Source organism: Nannobrachium achirus, assembly GCF_963921795.1.
Source record: "Nannobrachium achirus genome assembly, chromosome: 1".
NCBI classification, from domain to species: domain Eukaryota; kingdom Metazoa; phylum Chordata; class Actinopteri; order Myctophiformes; family Myctophidae; genus Nannobrachium; species Nannobrachium achirus.
In genome coordinates, this window is record NC_137810.1 from 51,712,410 (window position 1) to 51,738,523 (window position 26,114).

Below are 26,114 nucleotides of genomic sequence, written 5' to 3' on the forward strand. Positions count from 1 at the left end.
TTTCCGCTGACTAACGCATCTACGTTGTGGCCAGTCATTCATTAACATTGTAGTAGTGGGGGAAAAAATGGTTTCCATGCATGCTTGAGCGTGTGCTTGCGTGCCCTGTGAGTTTCAGGCGTCAGATGACAATCAGCAATTAAATGAAATACATATAAAAAGTGTAATTTACACAGTACAGTCCTCAGTGTTGATGTGTCCTTTCTTAACTCTGAGCTAATGAACACTCATGAGTAACAGTGAAGGAGGAAAAGGTTATATTTCTATCGATAACGGTATTATTTGTGACTCATGCAGGCCCTCACTGTAATGAGGATGTGGACGAGTGTAAGAAGAACCCCTGTCTGAACAGAGCTCACTGCATCAACAGTCAAGGCAGCTACACTTGCAAATGTCAGTCTGGATACAGCGGACACAACTGTCAGACCAACATCGATGACTGCTTGCCCAGTGAGTCAGCGTATTATTATTACGCACACTTATTTTATTTGTTCATTTAGATGGGACTGTGGTGGAATTCAGATCAATCAATAATCAATGAGAAAATGAGGAGACAAGGCAATGTATTAGGTGGTGGTGGTGGTGGTCAAGTTTATGTAACATGATATCATGGACAGATGTACAGTTTATCACTCTGGGCAGTGGTAAAGTAGCCTCGTAAACCAGTCTCCCTTCCTGCCTTCATTCGAATGCGATTCGAACTGAAGATGGGAGGAGTCAGTTTACTAGGCTAGTGGTAAAGTAGTTCTGCCAAGAAGAATGGTCAGACACTAAGTTATACTGTGTGGCCTCTGGAGCGAGCTGTACCATAACAAGATAGCTAGCTACTCAGTCCTACTGCGACATCTAGACTACTACAAGCTATCCAGTATCAATGATGTATCATAAGAGCTAGATATTAATATAATCAATGAACACATGATCTACTCTAATATAACGTCAATCATGATAATCTCTAATCTACTACAGGACCATGGACAGTTCAATAACGGTCCCAACATTCGCTATAGAGCTCAATTTAATCCGTAGGCCCTGGACAGGAGATAGTGTACGGTACTGTACTGTACAAAGTCGACCAGGTTTACAGCCTTGTATGAAGTTCATTTCCAATTTCCAATACAATACAAAAGCTTACACAATTCATCTAAAATGATAAACCTGACTTAAATGACATATTTAAAAGAAAATAGCAAAGGAGACACTCCATTTAATGATCACATGTTTGATTTTAGACTTGATTTAAAATGGTAAAAGAAGAACATTGTCTTATACGGCTGGATATGTTATGGTCATCCAACCGAATCACAATCAACCGATTTGCTGATAAATAAAACCAAGAATCTTAGTTTAGTTACGTTGTCAAACATTTTTCTTTTGCTCTTACCATAAGTCTCTACATCTCTCTCTCTCTCTATCCCAGACCCGTGTCTGAACGGGGGTTCTTGTTTGGACGACGTGGGCCGGTTCTCCTGTGACTGCCGCCCCGGCTTCGTGGGGGAGCGCTGTGAGAGCGAGTTGGACGAGTGCACCAGCCAGCCCTGTCTGAACGGAGCCTCGTGCCGTGACTACGTAAACAGCTTTGTGTGCGAGTGTCGGCCGGGCTTCGACGGGATCCTGTGTGAACACAACATCCCAGAATGCACTGAGAGGTACCTGTAGGCTGCTCATTCAAGTGGACAGAAAAAAACTCTTATCTCCATACAGTATTTTAACTTTTTTTGTGTTTTTTTCGTAAATTAAAGTCCTACTTGATCATACTACAGCGTCACACAAAAATAACAAAAGTAGTAGATCTACAAGCTGGAAACGTGGCGCTGTGTGTGACGTGTTTTGAACTTGTAGATTTTTGAATTTGAATCCTGAAAAGTTTTGAACATATGAGGTTTCCACCTCACAGTACATAACTATACCATCTTTATATTTTTCCTGTAGCTCTGCCTCTTTGAAACAGAACACTGCTCTCTCTATCCAATCCTGACCCCTCTCTCAATCGTCCTCTCTCCAGCTCCTGTCTCAATAATGGAACGTGTATCGACGACATCAACTCGTTCTCCTGCCGCTGTCGCCCTGGTTTCTACGGCACCTTCTGTCAGTACGAGCACAACGAGTGCGACTCCCAGCCCTGCAAGAACGGAGGCACCTGCACCGACGGCCTGGGCACCTACCGCTGCACCTGCCCTGTGGGATACAACGGACACAATTGCCAGGTATACTGCTGTGTGCATTTAGGAATGTGTGTAACGTGCTTATGTGTTTTCAATGAGAAAAGGCAAAAGGACCTAAGACAGACTCACCCTAGGCTGCAATGCCAGCCTGACAGCTTATCGCGGGTTCGAATCCCGATCCCCCCACCTCTCTCCCCATTTCCTGTCAGTCCACTGTCCTATCAATAAAAACATAAAAGCCCCCAAAACAATCCAACCAAAAAACAAACACAAGAAAGAAATACAGCATCAATCATTTTAACCACTTTATCTATTTATATGTTGGCTATAAAAAAGAAATAGCAGATATACAGGATCACTGCGTGTCACTTCATGCCGTGCTGCTGCAAGCTTGTACATCTGCTATTTTTGAGCATTTAAAAAAATAAATCTTGAAAGTATTTGGACATTTTGAATAATGTTGAAATGTTTATATATATATAATTTTAGGGATCCTAAGACATGCACGTTCAGGCCTAACCCTCCTCCTTCTCCCCGGTCTCTCTCTGTGCAGAACTATGTGAACCTGTGCAGCCAGGTGCGCTGTCGCAACGGAGGCACCTGCTCCCAGACAGAGACGTCCTGGACCTGCCACTGTCACGTAGGATGGACCGGCCTCTACTGCGACGTCCCCAACATGTCCTGCGAGGACTATGCTGCCAGGAATGGTGAGGATCGAGCCCTTGACACTTTTATTAACCCATTTAGGCCCAGAATTATTGAATGCTTTAGCTATTGAAAAATAGCAGATCTAAAAGCTCACAGTGCCGCGCTGCGAGCTTGTAGATCTGCTATTTTTTGAAAAAGCCGTGAAAATGTGTGCAAATCTTTGAATATATGCAGTGTTTCCCCTACATGCATTAAGCAATGGCGGGCCGCCGCTGCTTCAAATAGGGCCGCCACTGTATGATTTTCACTTTCACTTTTTTTTTTTTTTTTTTTTTTTTTAGATTTTTTTCCCCCCACAACAATGTAGCGCTCATGTGAAGCATAGCGTTCTAACTTCTCTCGCTTACATACGGTTGGAAGGAGATGTATATGTCTAGTTTCTCCCCCTCCCCTCTCATTCATCCAGTCAGTCAGTCAGTCAGTCAGTCAGTCAGGCAGCAGCCTCGTCGCGCTGAGCACCTCTGATTCTGAGCTGGCTACGTCTTTGCCCCTCGTTAGTATATTTGCTACTGGTGTGTACAATTAAAAGATTTGGGCTGTGGATAAAAGCAGTGCCTCAGCGACGGGTCTGAATCATGTAGTTCAGGGGTCTTAAACGTTTTCAGGCCGGGGACCCCCAAACTGATGGGGAGATGGAGCAGGGACCCCCTTCCACCTCGTAGGGTGGGGGGGTCGGGGCTACGACATATTTTTTATTTTAAACATGTACAAGTTACAGCGAAGTTACCACTACCATTTCTAAACATACTACTTATTAACTGAGAACCAATGTCAATAACATCAACAATCTGTCAATTGCATAGTAATCATGTATTCAAGCTATTCAAAATGGATAGAATCATGATTTATTTTTTAACATAATGTGAAAAAAAAAAAAAAAAAAAACATTTTTTGAAATCTTTTTTTTTTTTAAGCAATAATTTCGCGGACCCCCTGCAGTACCTCCGCGGACCCCCTAGGGGTCGCGGACCCCCTGTTGAAGACCCCTGATGTAGTTTACCGCTGTTTGGCAATAGTAGGCTTACTTGTCGCATGCTAATGAGAGCTAAGTGCTAACACGGTTGTCATTCTCTCACTGGTTAGATGTGGAATAGAAACGAGGGATGCATGCATCACCACCACTGTCATTAGGCAACAAACATTGTTGACTAGTCAGAAATAAACTTTGCTGTTGTTCTTTCATACATGCACACACAGAGTGTGTAGCAGTGGTGTAAAGTAACTAGTAGTCTACATTTACTTTACAAGTACTGTACTTAAGTACTATAGGAGTATTTCAAATTCTCAATACTTTTACTTCTACTCCATTACATTTATGACATGATGGCTATACGCAAATAGCCGATCTACAAGCTCACAAAGTGACGTGTTGTGAGCTTGTAGAGCTTGTAGATCTGCTATTTTTAAAGGATTTTTTTTTTTTTATACATTTGGAAACTGTTATGGTTACTGAGAACTTTTACTTTTAGTACTTAAGTTTATTTTGACACCAATACTTTTGTACCTTTTTCTTATTCCACAATTTTTTTTATTCCAGACATCTACTTGTAAGTTGTAACACAGTATGTCTACATTAGAATGTTGATACTGTACTTTTTCCACCACTGGTGAGTAGGATTGGTTCTCAAAGTGGGGTCCGGGGACCCCGAGGGGTCCTTGAGGGAGTTCCAGGGGGTCCCCAGGCCCCAGCCAAATGATAGATAGTTATGAACCAAATAGACCCTTATGGGTCTGTAGCTCAGAAGCCCCCCCCCCCCCCCGCTCTCCGCAATTCTCCCCCACTCCTTCAGCTTCTGGCTAGGGGAAACACTGATATGTATTTTTAAAGCGAACGATTGTAACTCAAATTTTGCTTCTGGGTGGTCCCTGGAACTAGATATTTTGAGGTGCGGGTCCGTGGCCAAATAAATATCAGTTTGGGGGTCCTTCACATCAAAAGGTTTGAGAACCACTGACATAGTAGTCTCTCAAGAACACACTAACTGAGCTCCAGTTAAGTGAAAAGGACCTTTTCTTTGACGATGGCTAGCCAGATTGCTGACATGGAAACATAGGTTTTTAAAAAAAATCTTAGAAGGATTCAAAAGACACTTATAGAATCTGGTCAAAATTCAAATTTTCACGATTTTTCAAAAATAGCAGATCTACAAGCTCGCAGCGCGGCACTCGGTGCCGCGCTGTGAGCTTGTATATCTGCTATTTTTCAATAGTTAAAGCATAAAATAATGATACACAATATAGTGTACCCGTTCTGAATGGGTTAAACAAGATTGTTATAAGTACAGATAGTACAGTGAAAACCTATGCTAAAACTAAAACTAAATTCTGGGACAGTGGATATTAGAGGAAATCATGGGTTATAAGATTAGCGACCCCAGAGTATTACTGTATATCTTGGCTTGATATTCGAAGACACAGTAGGACAAGAGGACGTTCATCTGTTCAAAATCCTGACACTGGCATCACAAGAAGGTGGTTGAAAGAGACTCCTCCTAGCGAGGAACATTGGTTGGACATTGTTGAAGAAATCAGCCTCATGGAAAAGATTACGTATAACCTGAGGACCAAAGCAGAGACATACAAAAAACATTGGGGAAAATGGTATTTGTATAAGAGTAAATAGTGTGTCCCCCTCCACCCTTTTCTGTATGTGTTTTTTTTTTTGTCATGGCAGTTTGTTGATTGAAATAAAAAGTTTAATAAAACTAAAAATATTCCAGGCAAACTTGTAGCTTTTCGGCAAAAATCGCCGTTTGACTCCAAATAGGTCATTTGTGTGAATTCTGCAGATCCGACGAGAACATGTTTCCTTTAGTATTCCCTCTAGTGTTCAGCACGAGGAAATGCATTTACTTTTTATTCATGCAAGTGATGCATTTATTTATGCATTTGAGTACCCCAAAAAGCGCTCTATAAAGAAGAAACTAACATTGTCAAGCGACTGAATGGAATGAAATAGCATCTGCCCTGCTGTTCCGTGGCACATGGTGCACACAGTGTCTCTGAAATCTGTAGCCAAAGTTCTGTTCTTTCAATGAACGCGAGGCAAATTCCGTACAGAGGGAGAAAAAAACAGGAGGAGTTTCACAAACACAGAGATCAGAGATCATGGAGTTTCCCTTCAGAATGAATGAATGGACTTGTGGTCAGGGACGTGCTGGCCATTGGGAAAAGCGGGACAACTCCCGAACGGCCGGTTCATTCCCGGCCTGTCCAATTAGGAAAAATTAAAAATAAAATGTCGGCCTTCGTTCCATTTTGGGGGCTGGGTGGCCAACAAAGTAAATTGTCACTGTCGAACAGAAACCTAATTTCTTCAAGTTTCAAATGTATACAGTTTTTCGCAAAGCAAAGCCCTGCTTCATCATACAAGGCTGTTGCACAAAAGTAGTGAAAACAGCAGATCTACAAGCACATAACGCCTCGCGGTGCGAGGCGTTGTGTGCTTGTAGATCGGCTGTTTTCACTAGTTTAAATTATCTTTTAAATGATAAATACAAAACAAACTGTTTTGGACACACAAGGTTTCCACCCGACAACAACGAACTGTAACTCATGTAATTGGCCCACTGGCTTGTCACTTGTCATGATCTGAAATGGCAAATCTTTGAGTAGCAGCAGCGCTATAGAGAGAGATCTCTCTCTATAGCGTGCAATGAGTGCCTCTACAACTTTTTTTCCCGGGCTGAATCAGGGGCCCAGCACGTCCCTGCTTGTGGTCGACTCGCTTGCATTCACAGAGCTGTGTGGAAATGAGCCGTAAAAGTTGCTTACTGATTCCAATGCTTGCTGCAGAGTCTTGGATTGTTGGAATGGATCCCCTTTTCAACGTTATTTGTTTTGACACTCCAACAACTCCAGCCCTGGTCCCTGGTTTCTATGCAATCTGTTGAGAAGTGTGCTGTGCAGTGCATATCCAACCATGTGGACTTAGGAAAGGATGAATAAAGTGACCAAAAAGAGATTTCCATCCAATTATCATAGTCTTCTCTTTTGAGAGGCTGAGTTGGCAGTCTGGCAGTCAAGCAATGTAAAACAGGGAAAAGAAAAGAACAAAAGTATGAACCTTTTAAAGAAAACGTTTAAAACAGGGAGTCCGGGACCCCTAGGGGGTCCTCAGAGTTACTACAGGGAGTCCTTCAAATCTTTGTGTGATAGAAACTTTTTTCTTCTTTTTTATATTAACCACTTAAACCATAACGTCCATATTCTGAGAACTTTTGCCAAAAATAGCAGATCTACAAGCTCACAACGCCTCGCAGTGCTATGTACAGAGTGAAAGGTCAAGTTTATTAAGTATTGACGGTTCAAGTGGTTAAATATCTGAAAACACAAATTGACATGAATCCAAAATACACTGATGAATTGTGCTGTCAAACAATGAAACTATGGCATCTGGGGGTCCCTACTTCATCTCTCTCTCAGCTAAGGGGTCCTTGGACTGAAAACGTTGAAGACCCCTGTTTTAAAGAAAACCTTTACGAGAACATTCCTGTGTGTATTAATCATGCTCCTGTGATGGTCTGCTCTGCATCAGGTCTGGAGCTGGAGAAGGTGTGTAAGAACGCAGGGCGGTGTGTGAACGTGGATAACTCCCACCAGTGTCAGTGCCAGCCGGGATACACGGGCAGCTACTGTGACGAGAGCGTCGACGAGTGCCAGTCGTACCCCTGCCGGAACGGAGCCACATGCATGGACTACCAGGGAACCTACGAGTGCATAGTAAGGAAGGGAATTCAGTGTGTGTGTTTGTTGGGGGGGTCTGGTTTGTGTTTTGTGGGCCTTGTGTATGTGTTAGATTGCTTTCAGTCACTTCAAGGTTCAGCCGGTGTGCTACAACTACAAAGGAACCGTAGTCTTTGAACTTTGTTCGGGTGCAGGTTCCAAGCAACACTTACATCCAGAAACAACCGCTCTCACATTGTCTTCGTCTGTTGCTTTCAGATAGTATTAGTTTGAATGAAGAGGTTGTTGTGCCTCTAGTCTTCTGCATAGTGAGAACTAATCTCCAGACACCACATCAATCCAGACACCAGTCCTCCACCACCTTCACCGGCTACCTGTTAATTAGGCCTAGAATTATTGAATGCTTTAGCTATTGAAAAATAGCAGATATACAAGCTCACAGCGCGGCACCGAGTGCCGCGCTGCGAGCTTGTAGATCTGCTATTTTTTTTAAAACCGTGATATGAAGTCTTTGATTATATCTTTTTGAAAGTGAACATTTGTAACTCAAATATTTGCTTCTGGGGGGTCCCTGATACAACATTTTGAGATGGTGGGGTCCCTAGAGCAACATATTTTGAGATGGGGGTCCGTGGCCAAATACATGTAGTTTTGGGGGTCCTTGGCATGAAACATTTTGAGAACCACTGACAGAAAAAAAACCTTAGAAGGATTTAGAAGACACTTATAGAATCGGGTCAAAATATTCAAAGATTTGCACAAATTTTCAAGATTTAAAAAAAATAGCAGATCTACAAGCTCGCAGCGCGGCACTCGGTGCCGCGCTGTGAGCTTGTATATCTGCTATTTTTTATATTTAAAGCATAAAATATTGCGTAATAATGTGCCTAAATGGGTTATTAAACACAGAATAGATTTCAAAATACTGATCACCACCTCTAAGGCCCTCAACAACCAGGCTCCCCCACTACCTTTCTGACCTCCTCAAACGCCACGCACCTTCCCGTTCCCTCAGATCTGGTGATGCCAACCTCCTGGACACCCCCAAAACCAAGAAACCAACCTGAGGTGACAGGGTTTTTCTCAGTTGCCCTTTGGAACTCACTCCCACCTCACATCAATGCCGCCCCCACCCTTCCCCTGTTCAAAGCCTTGCTCAAAACCCACCTTTTCAGACTCGCATTCCGCAAATCCCCGTGTCTGCCTTTTAATTTAAATGTAATTTTTTCTTTGCAAAGTTTTTAGCCTTTAACTAGTTATTCTCATAATAAAGTTGTTTCTTTTATTCGTTCTGTTGTGTAAAGCGACTTTGAGTACCAAGGAAAGCGCTGTGTAAATTGGATGTATTATTATTATTATTATTATTAATAATAATATTATTAACTCCTCATTGTGTGCCTACAGTGTCGGCCAGGCTTCCAGGGCGTGAACTGTGAGTACGATGTGGATGAATGTCACTCCAACCCCTGCCACCACGGAGGAACCTGCATCAACCAGATCAACCGCTTCACCTGCCTCTGCCCGCCGGGAACACGGGGTAACCTCACATAAACATATGAGCACACGCACACACATACTGTACGCGCATGCACACACAACACACACACACACACACACACACACACACACACACACATACACACACACACACATACACACACACACACACACACACACTAGGGCATTCACGAATAGTGATGTTTAGTATTCGAATTATTCAACCTCAAAGTATTCAAATAGTCGAATATTCGACAGGACTGGCCAAGAGGCAAACATTGTGAAAATAGCCGATCTACATGCTCACAACGCCTCGCGTTGTGAGCATGTAGATCGGCTATTTTCACAATATTTATCTGCGGAACCGAGTCACATTAAATGTAATACCTACAATTCCATGTGCTTGTCAGGGTGGGGGTCCCCAGTTCAAATATGTTTATTTTGGAGGTCACGGCCTAAAAAGGTTTGAGAACCCCTGGTATAGATAGAGCATTAACAAATTCATCCACCAGGGGCATTGACAACTCATTCTTATGACTTCCTATCTAGCCAAGCTTTATAAACTAAATCTTTTTTAAAGAGAAAAATAAAAAAAATAAAAAAAGCGAACATTCGACTTCGGTGAACAACGTCGAATAGTGACTTTGATATTCGAATATTTGGTGAATGCCCTAACACACACACACACACACACACACACACACACACACACACACACGCACACACACACACACACACACACGCACACACACACACACATACGCTGATACCCTTCCTCTCTCCTCTGTGTGTGTGTGTGTGTGTGTGTGTGTGTGTGTGTGTGTGTGTGTGTGTGTGTGTTCATTCAGGTCTCCAGTGTGAGGTGAACGTGGACGACTGCGCCCCCAAGCCCGGCTCGTGGCCCCGCTGCCTGAACGGGGGCCACTGTCTGGACGGCGTGGGCCGCTACACCTGCTCCTGCCCGCCGGGCTTCGCCGGGGAGCACTGCGAGGGCGACGTCAACGAGTGCCTCTCCAGGCCCTGCCACTCCCCCGGCAGCCTGGACTGTGTGCAGCTGGCCAACGACTACCAGTGCCGCTGCCGCCTGGGATACACAGGTGCAGTTAACGCACTGCACAGCAGTGTTGATTTTGTTGACTAAAACAATGACGAAAATGTATTGTCGACTGCGTTTTTTTCACTGATGAAAACAAAATAAAAACTAAGCTGTGATGACTAAAACTAAGACTAAATATATTGACAATTTCGTCAATAAAATAAAAAACTAGACTAAAACGTTAGGGAGGGACTAGTGGAGAGGAGAGTCATTTTATGTTTGGTTGCTCTCAGGTGTTGCATGCTGAAAATAGCAGATCTACAAGCTCACAACGCGTCGCGCTGCGACGCGTTGTGAGCTTGTAGATCGGCTATTTTCAGCACGCAACCAAGTGTAAAATCTGTCATTATAATGCCATCAAGGCCTGCTAAAATACATTTTAGTTGGCTAAATCAACTGTAGATTTAGTCGCCTAAATACGTATGATATTTACTCGACTAAAATTAGACTAAAACTAAAACTTTTCAGGTGACAAAATTATGACTAAAATTAAATTACATTTTATTCAAAAGACTATGACTCAAAATAAATCAAAATTTGCTGTCAAAAACAACATTACTTTACAGTACAGTTCACACACTGCCAGTGCAAGTACATTTACTCAAGTACTGTACTTAACACTTGGGGAGCCAAACTCGTTCAGGGACGAGTTATGGCCACTAGGTGTCCCCCTGCCACAGGAAGTTAACTCGTTCACAGACGAGGCAACAAACAGTTAACTTTTTGAGCCTGCAGCTGCCCTTTGAATGACCTGAGTGCATTACGTCACCCAGTCAGTGCAGGCAGCCCCTCTGGGCAAGACATCACGGAAGGACTTAACATTGCTTTAGATTCTACTTTGAAACATAAGAACGGCTTTATCTAAGAATGACATGAAAACAGCCCCATGGAAGCAGAGAGCTGATTGTTTTCACGGCGACACTTTACCGCGATTTTACCGCGATTTTTGGATTTTAGTTTCGCGAGCGTTTGTAAACAAATGGATTATCCTCCTCAATCTTCTCTGGACACGCACGTGCACACGCACGAAGCTTGCGAGGCACGTCAAAACAAAGCGTAAGTCAATGGTGGCAGCAGCAACAGCTATAAATGTTATAAACCTTAGCAGCCCATGTGTTAAAGGGATATTTCACGTAAAAAAAAAAAAAAATGTTTTTGTTATTTTAGTTTTAATTTGTTTGAATCAATATTTAGATTTTTGATGTTCATTTTATCAAAAACACCCGTCTTTTTTCTGGTGACTCATACATACTACCCTCCTAATACGTGAGCTGGCCGTGTTTTTTCGATAACCTTTGTATAATTTATTTGTTATACGTTTTATTGTATTATTTTTTTCCCCATTTTGCTCTGGGACGAACATTAGGTGAAAATAGGACATGGGCCATTGTCGTGAACAAGTCGTTGTATTAACTGTTGGTCTTTGGTCACGCCCCCATGCCAGGCCGTCACTGTGAGTCCATGGTGGACCTGTGCCTGTCCAAGCCCTGCCACAACGCTGGCACCTGCTCCATGAACATGAGCTCCATACACGGCTACACCTGCACCTGTCTTCCTGTAAGTTACCCTCCTCTTCTTCTTCTTCTAGTTCTTCTTCTATTTAGTCCTCCTCGTCCTGTTTTTTACATTGAACTTTTAACCACTTTAACCCCTTTAGAACGGGTAAACATTTTGGGGCGCCCGCTGGCCTGGTGGTCATCATTTGCACAAATTTTCGGGACTTTTTCAAAAATAGCAGATCTACAAGCTCGCAGCGCGGCACTCGGTGCCACGCTGTGAGCTTGTATGTCTGCTATTTTTCACTGGTTAAAGCATTCAATAATTAAAGGCCTAAATGGGTTAAATCTGTCGTGCCTATCTGGTAAATATCATTACAGGTGGAAAGAAAATGCTGAAACAGCTGTTCTATCTATTATTATTATTATTTCTGACCACCAGCGGGCGTTGTTTTGCAACACCTGCATATCATCATGTGCCGCCCTCTGTCAGACGCGGCGCCTGTCAGACATCCAGAATTCATAGAACCTTATATGCTCACAACGTGTCGCAGTGCCATGCATTGTGAGCTTGTGGATCTGCTATTTTCACTATTCCTTTTATGACAAAATATGAATGGCTTATGTGGTTTACCTTGTTTGGTGAATTTCTCGGTATAAACCTAACCTCGCCTACCAGGCTTTCTGGGGGAAAGCCTGGTGTTCGTCCACAACAGGCCGTTTGGTTTCCGCCTAAAGCGCAGAAACCACTAGAAGAAGCGGCGTCGCTTTGATTTGGTTCCCTCCGTTTATTTCCCCAATCCCTATTAAAATGCTCGAGTAGCCTAGTGTAGTCTTGCCAGTCGCTACGAGTTGGACCTAAAAGATGCATATACCAAACAAATTTTTCAAAAGCAAAACTACTATGCATCAAGGAGTTTATTAGGTAGGCCCTAAAAGTATGTCCTTTGGGTTAAAACTGAATCCGGTTTGATCTTTCCGGCAAATTGTAGTCCTTTGAGTACTACAACATGACGTGTTGTGGTTTTCCGCTCCAGACCGGTTACAACCCCGAAAAGTGAAGTGATCCCAGACTAGTATAAAACCAACACCATACTGACTGAAGCAGGTCATAATAGCGTGGTGAGGAAGTGACTTACTGCCTCTGTGTTCTTCTCTGCTCCCTTTGCTGTATAAATATACTCTCCTGTGTATTACATCTTTGTCTCTAAATTCCTGTTTTCACTCCACTAACTGAACTACCTTTCTTATTATCATGCTTGCTTCAGAGGGCCTCACTCCATAGCCCAGGTATGGTAGATATGCTGTGTTGTATTGGACACACTTGATATAGACTAGACTAGCTATAGTAGCTGCTTTTATGATGTGTTGTGTTGTCGTGTGAAAACATTTACAGCGAACAATTTTTCTAAAGCAGGGTTCTTCAACAGGGGGTCCGGGACCCCTAGGGGGTCCTCAGAGTTACTACAGGGGGTCCTCCAAATCTTTGTGTGATAGAAACTTTTTTCTCCTTTTTTATATTAACCACTTGAACCCTAGCATCCATATTCTGTGAACTTTAGCCAAAAATAGCAGATCTACAAGCTCACAACGCCTCGTGCTGCGAGGCGTTGTGAGCTTGTAGATCGACTATTTTCGGCAAAGAGGTTTGGTGTAGAGGGAAAAAGAGCAGACTAAGTACAGAGTGAAAGGTCAAGTTTATAAAGTATTGACGGTTCAAGTGGTTAAATATATGAAAACACAAATTGACATGAATCCAAAATGCACAATGATTGAGCTGTCAAACGATAAAACTATATGGAATCTGTGAAAAGGTTGTGGGGTTCCCTGCTTCATCTCTCTCTCAACTAAGGGTTCCTTGGCCTGAAAACGTTGAAGACCCCTGTTCTAAAGCATTAATGAATAAAACAAATACTTTTTAGACTCCAGTTCCAGCAACACTTGTGCGTTTCACATTAACACGATGTCCACATCAGGGCTACGCTGGCTTCAACTGCGGCGAGATGGACGGCTACAACTGCGCCAAGCTGCGCTGTCAGAACGGCGGGCACTGCGTGCAGCCGCCGGGCGGCCGCCTCTACTGCAGCTGCCTGCCGGGCTTCAGCGGCGATCACTGCGAGAACGCCCAGAGCTGCCAGGGACGGCCCTGTCAGAACGGCGGCACCTGCTACGTCTCCTCCGCCAGCCCGCTCCACTACAGCTGCCGCTGCCCCACGCACTTCTCCGGGCGACACTGCGAGCACATGACTGGACTGGACCCCAGGATGCACGGCCGCCCGGCCTGCCCCTACCTGGAGTGCGAGCAGAGGTCGGGGGACAAGGTGTGCGACCCGCAGTGCAACAACCACCAGTGCCAGTGGGACGGTGGGGACTGCTCACTGCACTGGGAGCGGCCCTGGGTCAACTGCACCGCCCACGTGCCCTGCTGGGAGCTGTTCAGGAACGGGCGCTGCGACAAGGAATGCGACAACTCCGGGTGCCTCTTCGACAGCTTCGAGTGCCAGGACACTCAGCAGACCTGCAAGTAAGCATCGGTTTAACAATTTACTGTTTTTATTTTCACGATAGGATTGTACTGTACGTGATGAAGAGTGCAGTTGACAGACCGTTTACAAGGGACATTAGCTGCAAAGACACAGAACTTCTAAATGGTGTTCTCGTTTACTTTTGGATGCTGGATGTATCAAAACTTGCAAATGTTTTAACTCAATTAATGCCGATCCCGCGATGACTCGCGAAATATTAAAAGGTATCTACAGTGCCGATCCCGCGATGTCGCGGAAATTATACTGTATATACAGTAAAGCTGGCGCTGGTTACCTTCGGTCCGGGGAATAACCTTGGCACGGGTGAAGTCGCCGATTCATCATCATCGCGGATCCACGTGCACGCAATAGTGATCCCATCCCATAGAAACCAAAGGTCTTTCTCATCTTTACAGTCCAAACACTTTTGATGACAAGGATGGCATTGGATTCTCGCTAAAATAGCACAAGCATGAAGGCATCCATCTTAGATCATTGTTTACGTTCGGGACCGGAACTAGTCACGGGTGAATCTTGAACATCGTCAAGTGGGAATTGTGAGCTCGATCTACTTCCGGCCTTCAAAATAAGAGGCTGGCCGCGAATGGGGAAAAAACACTTTGGACAATTAACCCTTTCATGTCGGCGGCACGAATTAAGATGGGTTTGTTGAGTTCCTGCAGCATGTCACTGAGCAGACTGTTATCCAGAACTCCTTCTCCTCGTCCGTCTTCTCACTCTCTTCCTCCTCTTCCGTGTTCGCCACTAGGTACGACAAGTACTGCCAGGACCACTACCTGAACGGCATCTGCGACCAGAGCTGCAACACGGAGGCGTGCGGCTGGGACGGCCTGGACTGCTCGGGGGACACGCCGCCCCGGCTGGCCGACGGCACCCTGGTGATCGTGGTGCTGCTGCAGCCCGAGGAGCTGCTGGGCGACATGCGGAACTTCCTGCGCTCCCTGGGCACCCTGCTGCACACCAACCTGCGGGTGAAGCTGGACAAGGACAAGAGGCCCATGGTGTACCCCTACTACGCCCAGGACGACGACGCGGCGGCGGGCGCGCAGGCGCAGAGAGGCCGCGGCAAGCGGGAGCTGGAGAAGGAGGTCATCGGGTAAGACGAAGTTGGAGTCATAATGGTCTGAAAAGTCTTAAGATTGCGATCCCTGCCTTTTGCTGCTTCCTTTTTCTTTTCTTTATGTGTTTGTTTCGATGAGACGCAGCATAATTAATGAATGATACATCTCAGTGTTATGTAAATACACCAGATTTAGCAAATATGCTAATTTACATCCGCAGTTCCCACAAAAAAACATAAGAACAAGCAGAGTACAGTACATTACGTTATATTGCACGTAGAAAACAAAGCATAAATAGAAAAACAGAGGTAAAAAACAGGTACCTGTATATATTCTTATCTATTTCTATTACTTTAATTATCAAAGACTAATAGATAAAAGTGTGCTCATTGCTCATTTCCTCAGCAGTAAACAAACCAACATGCAGAGCATACAGGGTGTAGCTGATCTACAAGTAGCCGATCTACACAAATCTACAGGAAAGTAGCTGATCTACAAGCTCACACCGCCTCGCGGCGCCACGTGTTGTGAGCTTGTAGATCGGCTATTTTCACAATATTTATCCGTGGAACCGAGTCAAATCAAATGTAATGCCTACAATTCCAAATGCTTATATATTAGGGTGGGAACCCTTGATTCACGCCATTTCATTATTACTGCATGTTATATCAGATGACTGAGGTTGACGTGTCCTCTCCTTGGTCTTTGCTCTGTGCAGATCTAAGGTGTATCTGGAGATTGACAACCGTGAATGTGCCCAGACTTCAGAGTGTCTGTCCAGCGCTGAGCAGGCTGCGTCCTTCATCGCCGCGGAGCACCTCAAGGCCGAGCTGCCTTACCCCGTGGTGTCCGTCAACAGTACGTCCACCGGCATTAGGGCTGTCACAATTATTACATAATCGTCTAAGCGCAATTATTTGACATAATCGCGTTTATTTTTCATAATCGTCATAATCGGTTTACATGTTGAAAAATGTTCATATATTTAAAAGAAAGTAAAAAATAGTGGAACTAGCCGATCTACAAGCTCACAACGCGTCGCATCGCGACGCGTTGTGAGCTTGTAGATCGGCTATTTCCACTATCAATGTTCTTTTTTAAGACATTTTTTACTGTTACTGAATAGAATACAGGCTACTTACTTTTATTTTCAACATATTGACATAAAGACTGGACTTTTGATGTCAGTATTTTCTAGTCAAAATGGGGGTACTTGGATTCATATTATCAGGAAAAGGGGGTGCTGAAGCCCAAAACGTTTGAGAACCACTGCTCTATGGGACAGGGACCGCTCCAAAAATCCCATTCAAATGTAAATGATCCTCCGTGATCATCATGCTGTATGTAAAGCCATCCTCTGCCTTCCCCGTCTGCAGGTGAACCCTCGTCCCTGGTGGACAACAACTACCTGCTGTACCTGGTGGGCGTGGCCGTGGTGATCATCCTGCTCATCCTGGTGCTGGGCATGCTGGCGGCCAAGAGGAAGCGCAAGCTGGGCAAGCTCTGGTTCCCCGACGGCTTCCTGGCCAAGAACGACGACAAGAGGAGGGAACCCGTCGGTCAGGACGACCTGGGAATGAAGTGAGTGGACCGATGGATGGATGGATGGATGGATGGATGGATGAGGGGTTTCTGTTGGTATTCATACAGAGCACCTTTGTTGTTTAGAGCGCTGTTTCCCAAACAGTGGGTCGCGACCCATTTGTGGGTCACAGACCAATTAATATGGGTCACGACTCGAGTAAAATTCCCATTTTCTTTTCCGACGAAAAGTTAAATATATATTTCAAAAGATGGAAAATATTTTGAAATATATAATTTTATTTTTTTAGAAAATAATAAAAATTATAATAAGAATGTTATAAATGTTCAAACAAACAAACACATCTAAGAAATTCCATAAATAAAATGTAATAATTAAGAAGTAGTGAAACTAACCGATCTACAAGCTCTCAACGCGGCGCAAAGCGACGCGTTGTTTCGCTCTAGCTAAAATCCTGGAAGCGCAGGTATCTGTTCAAGTAAATCAATTTCTTGATCATTACAAGATCCTAAACACCATGCAGTCTGGGTTTAGATCAAAGCATAGTACCGTTACGGCTTACCTTACTGTCTTAGATGACATCAAAGCAGCCTGGGAAGATTCTTATGTCTGCGCAGCCTTGTTTATCGACAAGGCTTTCGATACTGTGGATACAATCACGTTGATGTATATACTGTGTATATATATATTCTACAGTATATATTGTAGCTTGAAATGATATCGCTGACTTTCTCCACTCAGGAACTTCAAGAGCCAGGACGGGGCCCTTATCGATGGAGGCCAGAGTCAGAGATGGTTGGAGGAGGAGGTTCCACCCAAGAAACCACGGGTGAGAGGAATGGAACAGAAACACTTGGCTTTGGCTTCATATTGGTAGAATAATAAGTTAAATAAAAACAATAGTCAATAAAGCACTACATGATCATGGACAAGAACATTGCTAACCATCCAGTATATATTCTAGCTCATAAATACTGTACAGAAGGTAAAAATCAAACCCAGTGTGAAGTGAGCGATGCTATTTGTGTACTAAAGCCTATTTAAAACCCCTGCCAGATGGAAGACAAGCCTCTGCTGCCCATGGATGGAGGAGTAGACCGGCGAGAGTGGACGCTGCAGCATCACAAAGCTGCTGACATCACCCTCACCCCACCTCAGGCCGACCTGGACTCAGATTGTCTGGATGTCAACGTCAAAGGACCGGGTATGGCTTATTGTTGTGACTCAATTCATCAATTGGGGAGAACAGAATAGTTTACATTTTGACGGTTGGAAATACATTTAAAATGTAACTCCTCCGATCAACTCCGGCTGAACCATGCTCTCCGTTATCCTCTCCCCCAGACGGCTTCACCCCGCTGATGCTGGCGTCTCTGCGCACCGGAGGAGGCGGCTCCGAGTGTGGCCTGCACGGCGAGGAGGAGGAGGAGAGCGGAGGCGACGAGCCGGGCCCCAGCGTCATCTCGGACCTCATCGCCCAGGGCGCCACGCTGGCGGCGCAAACCGACCGCACGGGAGAGACGGCGCTCCACCTGGCGGCCCGCTACGCCCGCGCAGACGCCGCCAAGAGGCTGCTGGACGCCGGCGCCAACGCCAACGCCCAAGACCACATGGGCAGAACCCCGCTGCACGCCGCCGTGTCCGCTGACGCCCAGGGAGTCTTCCAGGTGAGAGAATGACATAGGACAGGGGTCTTCAATGTTTTCAGGCCAAGGACCCCTTACTTGAGAGAGTGATGAAGCAGGGACCCCCACAACCTGATCATAGATTTCATATAGTTTCATTTTTTTTATACAGCACAATCATCAGCATATTTTGGATTCAAGTCAAATATAACCACTTGAACCGTCAATACTTAATACACTTGACCTTTAAAATAGCTGATCTACAAGCTCACAATGCCTCACGCTGCGAGGCGTTGTGAGCTTGTAGGTCTGCTATTTTTGGCTAAAGTTCTCAGAATATGGACGCGAGGGTTCAAGTGGTTAATATAAAAACGGAGAAAAAAGGTTTCTATCACTCAAAGATTTGGAGGACCCCCTGTAGTAACTCTGAGGACCCCCTAGGGATCCCAGACCCCCTGTTGAAGACCCTTGGCATAGGAATTCCAAGTTGAACCGACTCAAATAAAATCTGAGGGCAGTGACATCTACAGTTCAGTCTTACTAGACCAGTTCCTACCAGCTAACGTACAATAGAACTTTTTCACAGCACTGACAGCAGCCATATATTGGCATGAAATAGTAGGGCAAACACAGGTGTTACCAATGATTACTACTTTAGGTGCGTCTCATTCATGACAAACAGAATCGGGGTGCTGCTGTTGTGCATGTTGGCTCACTAGAAAGACTCACTAAATGGAACAGAACCTTAATCAGTGTCATATCATTGGCCACACGTGTTCACCCAACTATTTAATGTCAGTATGGCTGCCATAATTTACATCAGGTCTTTGTCTATTTGCTTTACTGTTTACAGACAGTATACTGTAGTTCTCAGCCTAATCTTTCCATCTCGCCCTTTCCTTCTTTCAGATCCTGATACGTAACCGGGCAACAGAGCTGGATGCCCGCATGAATGACGGCACCACTCCTCTGATCCTGGCTGCTAGGCTGGCAGTGGAGGGCATCGTGGAGGAGCTGGTTCACTGCCACGCTGACATCAACGCTGTGGACGATCATGGTCAGAGAACTATTACACATCGTTATTCCTTCTTTATCTCCCCCGCTCGTTACTTTTTGCATTGTTCAAGTGTCTACATGTCTTAGACTTAGATGGTCTACAGTGGGAGCAGTGCCACTCTAGAAACTCCAATGATGGTGTTGTGAGGCTTATGACTCCGGTAGAGACTAATGTGTGGCTCCTTTCTGGATTTGGCTTCCAGTTATAGACATAAATACTCATTGGCCCCTGGGGCTGTATCTCAACGCCACCCACCACCATATTAGCTGGGTCATCTTGCCTTAAACAGCACTGCAAGAAATATGCCTGAGTCATATTATAAGTACCTGAGACAAACATTCTTTTCTGTTTTATAACCATTGCTGCAACTGTATTATCTACATGAGATGATGTTGCTGTCGGGCAGAAACCTCAATCTTAAAACCTCAATCTCATTATTTAGCCACCACAATTTACAATTTAGTCCTTTAGCAGAAGCTCTTAATCCAAAGCGATTTACAATAAGCAAGGACAGCACAAGCTAATTCATCAAATGCATAGAAATAGTAATCTAAAAAACATAGGTAGACCAAGAACCTATTCAGTAAAATCAATAAAAAGCTAAACGATCAAAACATCAATAATCTTTACATCGAAGCTAAGCTATACACTCTATAGCTTCGATGTACGCTAGGATGAAAAGTTGAAAATGGCCTGATATCGGCCTATATAAAAAATGCTATCTAAATTACATGTATGGTCATTGAGGGTAGACACAATGAAGGCAAACTTGGAGCAGCAGAAATGTGGACTGTGGATTGTAACTAGGAAATTTGTTGCTGATACAATTTGCTGCCAATCTTGCTAACATGGATGGATTTCTCCCCCTCCTCCTTCCTTTGTCCATTCTTCAATTTCCTCCTGTCAGGCAAGTCAGCTCTACACTGGGCAGCAGCGGTCAATAATGTGGAGGCTACTCTGGTGCTGCTGAAAAATGGAGCCAATCGTGACATGCAAGACAACAAGGTGTGTTGTTGTTGTGTTTCACTTTTTTTTATTTTTATAATTCATTTTTGTTCATATCTTAATGGTTGAACACATAATAAATGTATTTTTCTTTGGCCATTTTATCTGAAAGTAGAACCCCTCTCATAAACCTGATAGCCAACTAGCTCTGCCTTAGCCCGACCCCATGGAGAAGTACTTGGCCAGCATTTCTCTATGTAACTAACGTGTCCAATCTTTGCATGTGCTCTCCCTCCAGGAGGAGACGCCGTTGTTCTTGGCTGCCAGAGAGGGCAGCTTCGAGGCAGCTCAGGTTCTCCTGGACCATTACTCCAACCGAGACATCACCGACCACCTGGACCGCTTGCCCCGCGACACGGCCCAGGAGCGCATGCACCACGACATCGTCCGCCTGCTGGACCAGTACAACCTGGTCCACAGCCCCCACAACGGCCCCAACCACATGGGCGGACCCGGGGGCCACTCCTCCATGGTCTGCGGGGCCAACGGAGCGGGCTTCATCGGCATGCGCGCGGGGCCACAGGGCAAGAAGAGCCGGAGGAGCGGACCCAAGGTGGGAGGAGGCGTTGGTGGGGGCGCTAAGGAGCTGAAGGACATGAAGGCAAAGAGGAGGAAGAAGCCCGCCGGCGGAGAGGGTCCGGCTGTGGCCGCGGCGGCGGGAGGAGGAGGAGGGAGCGCAGGGGGCACGGGGGGAGCCATCGCTAACGGTACGAAGGCAGCAGCCGGGCTGTCAGAGAGCTCTGTCACCATGTCGCCCGTCGACTCCCTGGAATCGCCACACTCGTACACAGGAGACGCCGTAGGTGGCGTCTCTAACACGGCCAAATCCCCTCCCCTCCTCGCCAGCCCCACCACCAGACCTCTGCTGCCCCCTGTCAGCCACATGCTGGGTCAGCAGCCGGGCTGGGTGGGCATGAGCAAGCACGGATACGGCAGCCACATGTTTGGCCTCATGCCACACCAGATGGGGGGATCCCATCCAGGTATGAGCCAGCACCACGGCCAGGGCCCCATGCTCACACCCATGAATGTCACCATGAGCCGGGAGCAGCTGCCCCCCATCGTCACCTTCCAGATGATGGCCCCAGGCCCGGGCGGGGGCCAGACCATGATGAAGCAGCAACAGCAAGGCCAGGTCCAGGTGCAACAGTCCCAGGCACAGAGCCAGAGCCAGAGTCACTCCCAGCAGGGGCCAGCTCGCCTCCATTGCACCCAGAGCATGATGTACCAGATCCCCGAGCAGATGGGCATGGGGCACGGGATCTCTCACTCTCTCCAGCACCCCCACTCCCACAGCCTCAGCCACGGTGGCCACGGGATAGCAGACGGCCAATCTCGGCAGCTGCCGCCCTATCAGCCCATGCAGAGCCCCGTGGATAAGTACCCGACTCCGCCCTCCCAGCACAGTTACGCCACGGCCGGCTCAGAGGGCACCACCCCGGGGCACCCGGCCCATCCACCCAGCGAGCACCCGTACCTCACCCCGTCGCCCGAGTCGCCCGACCCCTGGTCCTCCTCCTCCCCCCACTCCAACTCGGACTGGTCTGACGTCACCACCAGCCCCACCCCTCTGGGGAACAACGCCCATCATGCACTGCCCTCGTCGCGCCGCACACACATTCCAGAGCAGGTGCAGCTGCAGCCGCAGTCGCAGCAGACACAGCAGGGCTCCCAGCAGTCTCAGCGTGGAAACATGCAGGTGTTTGCATAAGGCCGGCCCCGAGGACAACACGCAAGGACAGACTGTTGTTCTTTGTAGTTAAAACTACGACACTTATCTTGTCTGTTTCTTCTCTTCGTCTTATTGTCAATTCTTTTACCTCTTCCTTGATATGGTAATCAATCACCTCCCCCTTACGTGTCTTCATTCTCTTCTTTGCACTTATGAATAGTGTGTGTATAGTCTCTCTGAATCGTCATAGGGTATCGACAGCTATGCGGTAAATCAAAAGTTCAGAATACCAAAAAGTCGTCTTTCACCAAGTCCACATGAAAGCGTTTTTCCTCTGTAGGGATTTTCCCTTATAATGTCCCTCTGATCATGAGCAGGAGTCCTCTGTTCTGCATCAGGACGTGGCCGCTTGGGGTCATCTTTCGGCAACCCAGGACAAAACTGTTTTATGGAGGGATCACCAGGAAAAAGCTTATCAGACATTTAGTCTGTGTCTTGTGAGGAGGACAAGGCTGTCGCTTTGGACGTTATTATGACACAACGGAACTTGGATTTCTGTCTCTGCTCAGTGGTACAGGGCGGAGCCTTATTTGTGGATGTCATTTTCTCTGAAGGACAATGTAATTGTGTAATATGCTATATGTTCCCCCCCTCCCCCCCCCCCCCTCCTTCCCCCAGTATCGTTTAATGTAATAGGCCTGCCAATACTAACTTCCTCCCTGTTGGAATTACCGTAACTCTACTTTTTTTATACGATGGGTCACATTCTGCTAATGTTATATTTTCTCCAAAAAACTGCCTTGTTGTTTGCCTCCATGTTTATACTTATAAATTGTTTTCTTGATTATTTTTTTTTACATGGCTAAAGGTGGGGCAATGTATAAATATCCACTGTATGGTTTGAACTACAAACACACACAATGCATTCTCTTCACTATGTGGTTCTCAGCTTGTGGTGTAAATGGTTCTTTTTACACATTTTATGTATCTTTAAGATGCATCGATTCTAATAGATACGGTACTTACAGTCTTACCCTCTGACCATGTCAGGACAGTGGGTTGTGTGTCAGCATCATATGTACACAAATCAATTAAAATCCACAGCATGTGCTCATCATGTACTCAAGTGCTAATGTATTAAAGAAGCAGTTACTGATACTGGAGTCAATACATAAGAGGAGGATAATTTGAAAGCTGAACCAAGGGTCTGTACGGATGCACTCTTCTCATGTCTGTCTTTGGGTCTCACTTTCGGGGGCTTAATGTGTTACTGGAGATGAGGGTACTGTACAGTAAGTGGAAGTCGTCGTTGTTCGGCAGAAACCTCTCATCTCCATACCCGAACCTTTTGTGTTTTGTCGTAAATTAACTTGATCAAAAGTAGCAGATCCACAAGCGCTGGCCGCGTTTCAGGCTTGTTGTAGATCCGCTACGTTTGCTGTTTTTCAATTTGAATCCTGAAAAGTAATAGTTCTGGACATTTCCACCCGACAGAGACCAAGTGAGATATTCAAATAGAGGCTTGAGAAACCTTATGCAAAAACACACGTTAGTATTGTGTTAGTATTGTTATTGCATTTTGGCACACAGAAATACATTAGTGTACATGTACAGTTAGAATGACAGGAAGTTCTTTACCGAGGTAGGTTTGGCTGTGATGCCTGTATCCTCTAAAATGGCTGTTACTATTCAGTTTTTCTTTGAACGCCACTTCTCTGCCGTTTAAAATGGTCCGGAATTCGTACGTTTTGTCTTGCTTGAAATGGCCGTTTTCTCTCCCCAAATTCATGTAATCACTTTTTGCTTAACTACAATCAAGTTTTATCTGTGCACCTTTTTGTAATTGTTGTATGATTCATAAACCAAGTCTGGAGATGTGTATGGTATGCGTACTGTTGTAATAATGAGAGTACTTTTTTTTTTTTTTTTTTATCTTTGTCACGCTTCTTGATGCCGAGCATAGCCTTGTGTGACTGCTCTGTAACCACTGACAATCATCCATTGTTTCACTTTTGTTTTGATAAAAAAGGAACAGTGTCTCCCAGACCAAATTTACCCAACTGCCAAAAATGCAAATAATTTCCAAATTTCTGCAGGTCGGTGTCTGAAGAACCAATTCGGAAAAGCCTTATTTTGGATTACTGTTACAATGTAGACTTGTTATCAAGGAGTTGAACAATGCACACACAAATGTGTCGTTTCTAAATGATAATATTCTGGATATGTTACGTCTGCAAGTGCCTGTGCAAATAAACCAAATTCCTTATTTTACTTTCTGTATTCCCTTTCTGGCACTTAGGAGCCTTAACCTAAATTAAATGTTTGATATGCAGTTGCAAAAAAGAAGAAAAAGAAGAAGAAAAAAAGTTCATTGGGTCATCAAACTGTTATGTTTTGTTTTCCTTTTTTAAGAGCCTTTAGAGCGTGTATAATTTCCACTTTAGTGCATATGCAAGGCAACGTTTAATGTGCTGTATATAAACAATTTTTGTATGTTTATTGTACTTTTCTCTGTCCCTGTTAACCATGAATATCCTATATTATACATGTTATATGAAGTAGTTGGCCTCGTGTTTGTATAAGGTAGCAGATAACGTTTGATAATACAGAACAAAAAGCTGTCTGATAGAAATAAACCAAATGATCAAGTGCTTCCTGAAATAAATTCAGATCTTCTCAGATAATTATCTTTGTTATCAATTGTTTTTATTCACAGAAACTAAGAATACAATATAAGCAGTATAAAATGATGCAGAATCATGAATAAAAATGAATTCAATTGTTTTTATTCACAGAAAAGAATATATATTATGCAGTATAAAATGATGCTGAATCATGAATAAAAAAATAAGAATTAAATAAACAAAAACAAGATAAATATACCGGTACTGTATAGAACAAACAAACCTCAAAATTGTACCCAAGTGATGGAGATACAAAGTTTATGCACAACAACAAAATAAATGTTTTTTATGTATTTTGGGTTGTCATAAGAAATAGACAAGATTCATTATTTAACTGTTAATTGTATTGATACTACAGTAGCCTATAGTAATTACTAATTAGAGTTATTATTCACAATTATTATTTACAATGATTAAAGCTGTATCCATGGGTGGACCAACAGGTCCTCTAATGTCGCCCTGGACATTGGATCCTTGGCCAGACAGCAGTTCAGAAAGTCCTGGCCACATTGGGACAGCTGCTCAGAGTTCATCTCTGGCTCTTGGGGGGCGATGTCATCGAACAGGTTGAATGGAAATCGTCCAAACAACATGGTATACATCACCACTCCCAGTTGCCACACCGTGTAGGGAACTGCCCTGTAGCGACTCTTATCAAAGAATTCGGGAGGGCAATAGTCCAGGGTTCCAGCCATGTCGGTGTATTCCTCATCTGTGTAGGCGCAGCTACATCCAAAGTCAATGACCCTGACTACTGGAACCTCAGAGCCTGTCTGCAGCAGTATGTTCTCCAGCTTGACGTCCCTGTGAACCACACCTTTGCCATGGAACTGTGTCAGTGCGTCCACAAGCTGCTCTATTATGGCCTTGGCCTCATGCTCCGGCAGGCTGCCTCCCCTTTCCACGAGGTAGTTGTAGAGGTCCGTGCAGGGGACGGGTCTCTCCAGGACTAGGACCACCTCTTGACCCAGGTCGACCCAGTCCAGCAGAGCGACGGCTGCGGACTCACCTGGCGAGGTTCCTGCTGTAACGATTCCCTGCAGCAACACCTCCGTGGGAATCCTGTGCAGGTTCCCGTGCACGTCGGTCAGTTGCGTGTAGGCCACCTTCTCCTTTGGGATGTGTTTGATCGCCACCGGCAGGCCGTCGGCTCGACGGTAGCCTCCAAAGACCGTCCCGAATCCTCCTTTCCCCAAAGGCTCTCCTTGGACATATAAGACATCTAAAATACTAACTTTCTCCTGACGGCTGTGGGACAATGACCCAGACGATG

The 26,114-nt window shown here is 45.0% G+C and overlaps 1 protein-coding gene across 2 annotated transcripts in view; it reads left to right on the forward strand.

The window, feature by feature from the left end:
• Positions 1-24,828, forward strand: part of notch2 (notch receptor 2) — a 94,551-nt gene extending 69,723 nt beyond the window's left edge. For both annotated transcript variants that reach the window (XM_080736468.1, XM_080736469.1), the window contains exons 18-35: positions 298-450; positions 1,421-1,649; positions 2,006-2,207; positions 2,719-2,872; positions 7,411-7,595; positions 8,964-9,096; positions 9,905-10,153; positions 11,597-11,709; positions 13,625-14,172; positions 14,943-15,290; positions 15,974-16,113; positions 16,632-16,836; positions 17,540-17,627; positions 17,855-18,002; positions 18,143-18,465; positions 19,333-19,480; positions 20,388-20,485; positions 20,724-24,828. In XM_080736468.1, the coding sequence (XP_080592594.1) occupies positions 298-450; positions 1,421-1,649; positions 2,006-2,207; positions 2,719-2,872; positions 7,411-7,595; positions 8,964-9,096; positions 9,905-10,153; positions 11,597-11,709; positions 13,625-14,172; positions 14,943-15,290; positions 15,974-16,113; positions 16,632-16,836; positions 17,540-17,627; positions 17,855-18,002; positions 18,143-18,465; positions 19,333-19,480; positions 20,388-20,485; positions 20,724-22,196 (4,937 nt within the window). In that variant the 3' untranslated portion in view covers positions 22,197-24,828. The remainder of the gene's footprint in view (positions 1-297; positions 451-1,420; positions 1,650-2,005; positions 2,208-2,718; positions 2,873-7,410; positions 7,596-8,963; positions 9,097-9,904; positions 10,154-11,596; positions 11,710-13,624; positions 14,173-14,942; positions 15,291-15,973; positions 16,114-16,631; positions 16,837-17,539; positions 17,628-17,854; positions 18,003-18,142; positions 18,466-19,332; positions 19,481-20,387; positions 20,486-20,723) is intronic.
• Positions 24,829-26,114: the final 1,286 nt, after the last annotated feature.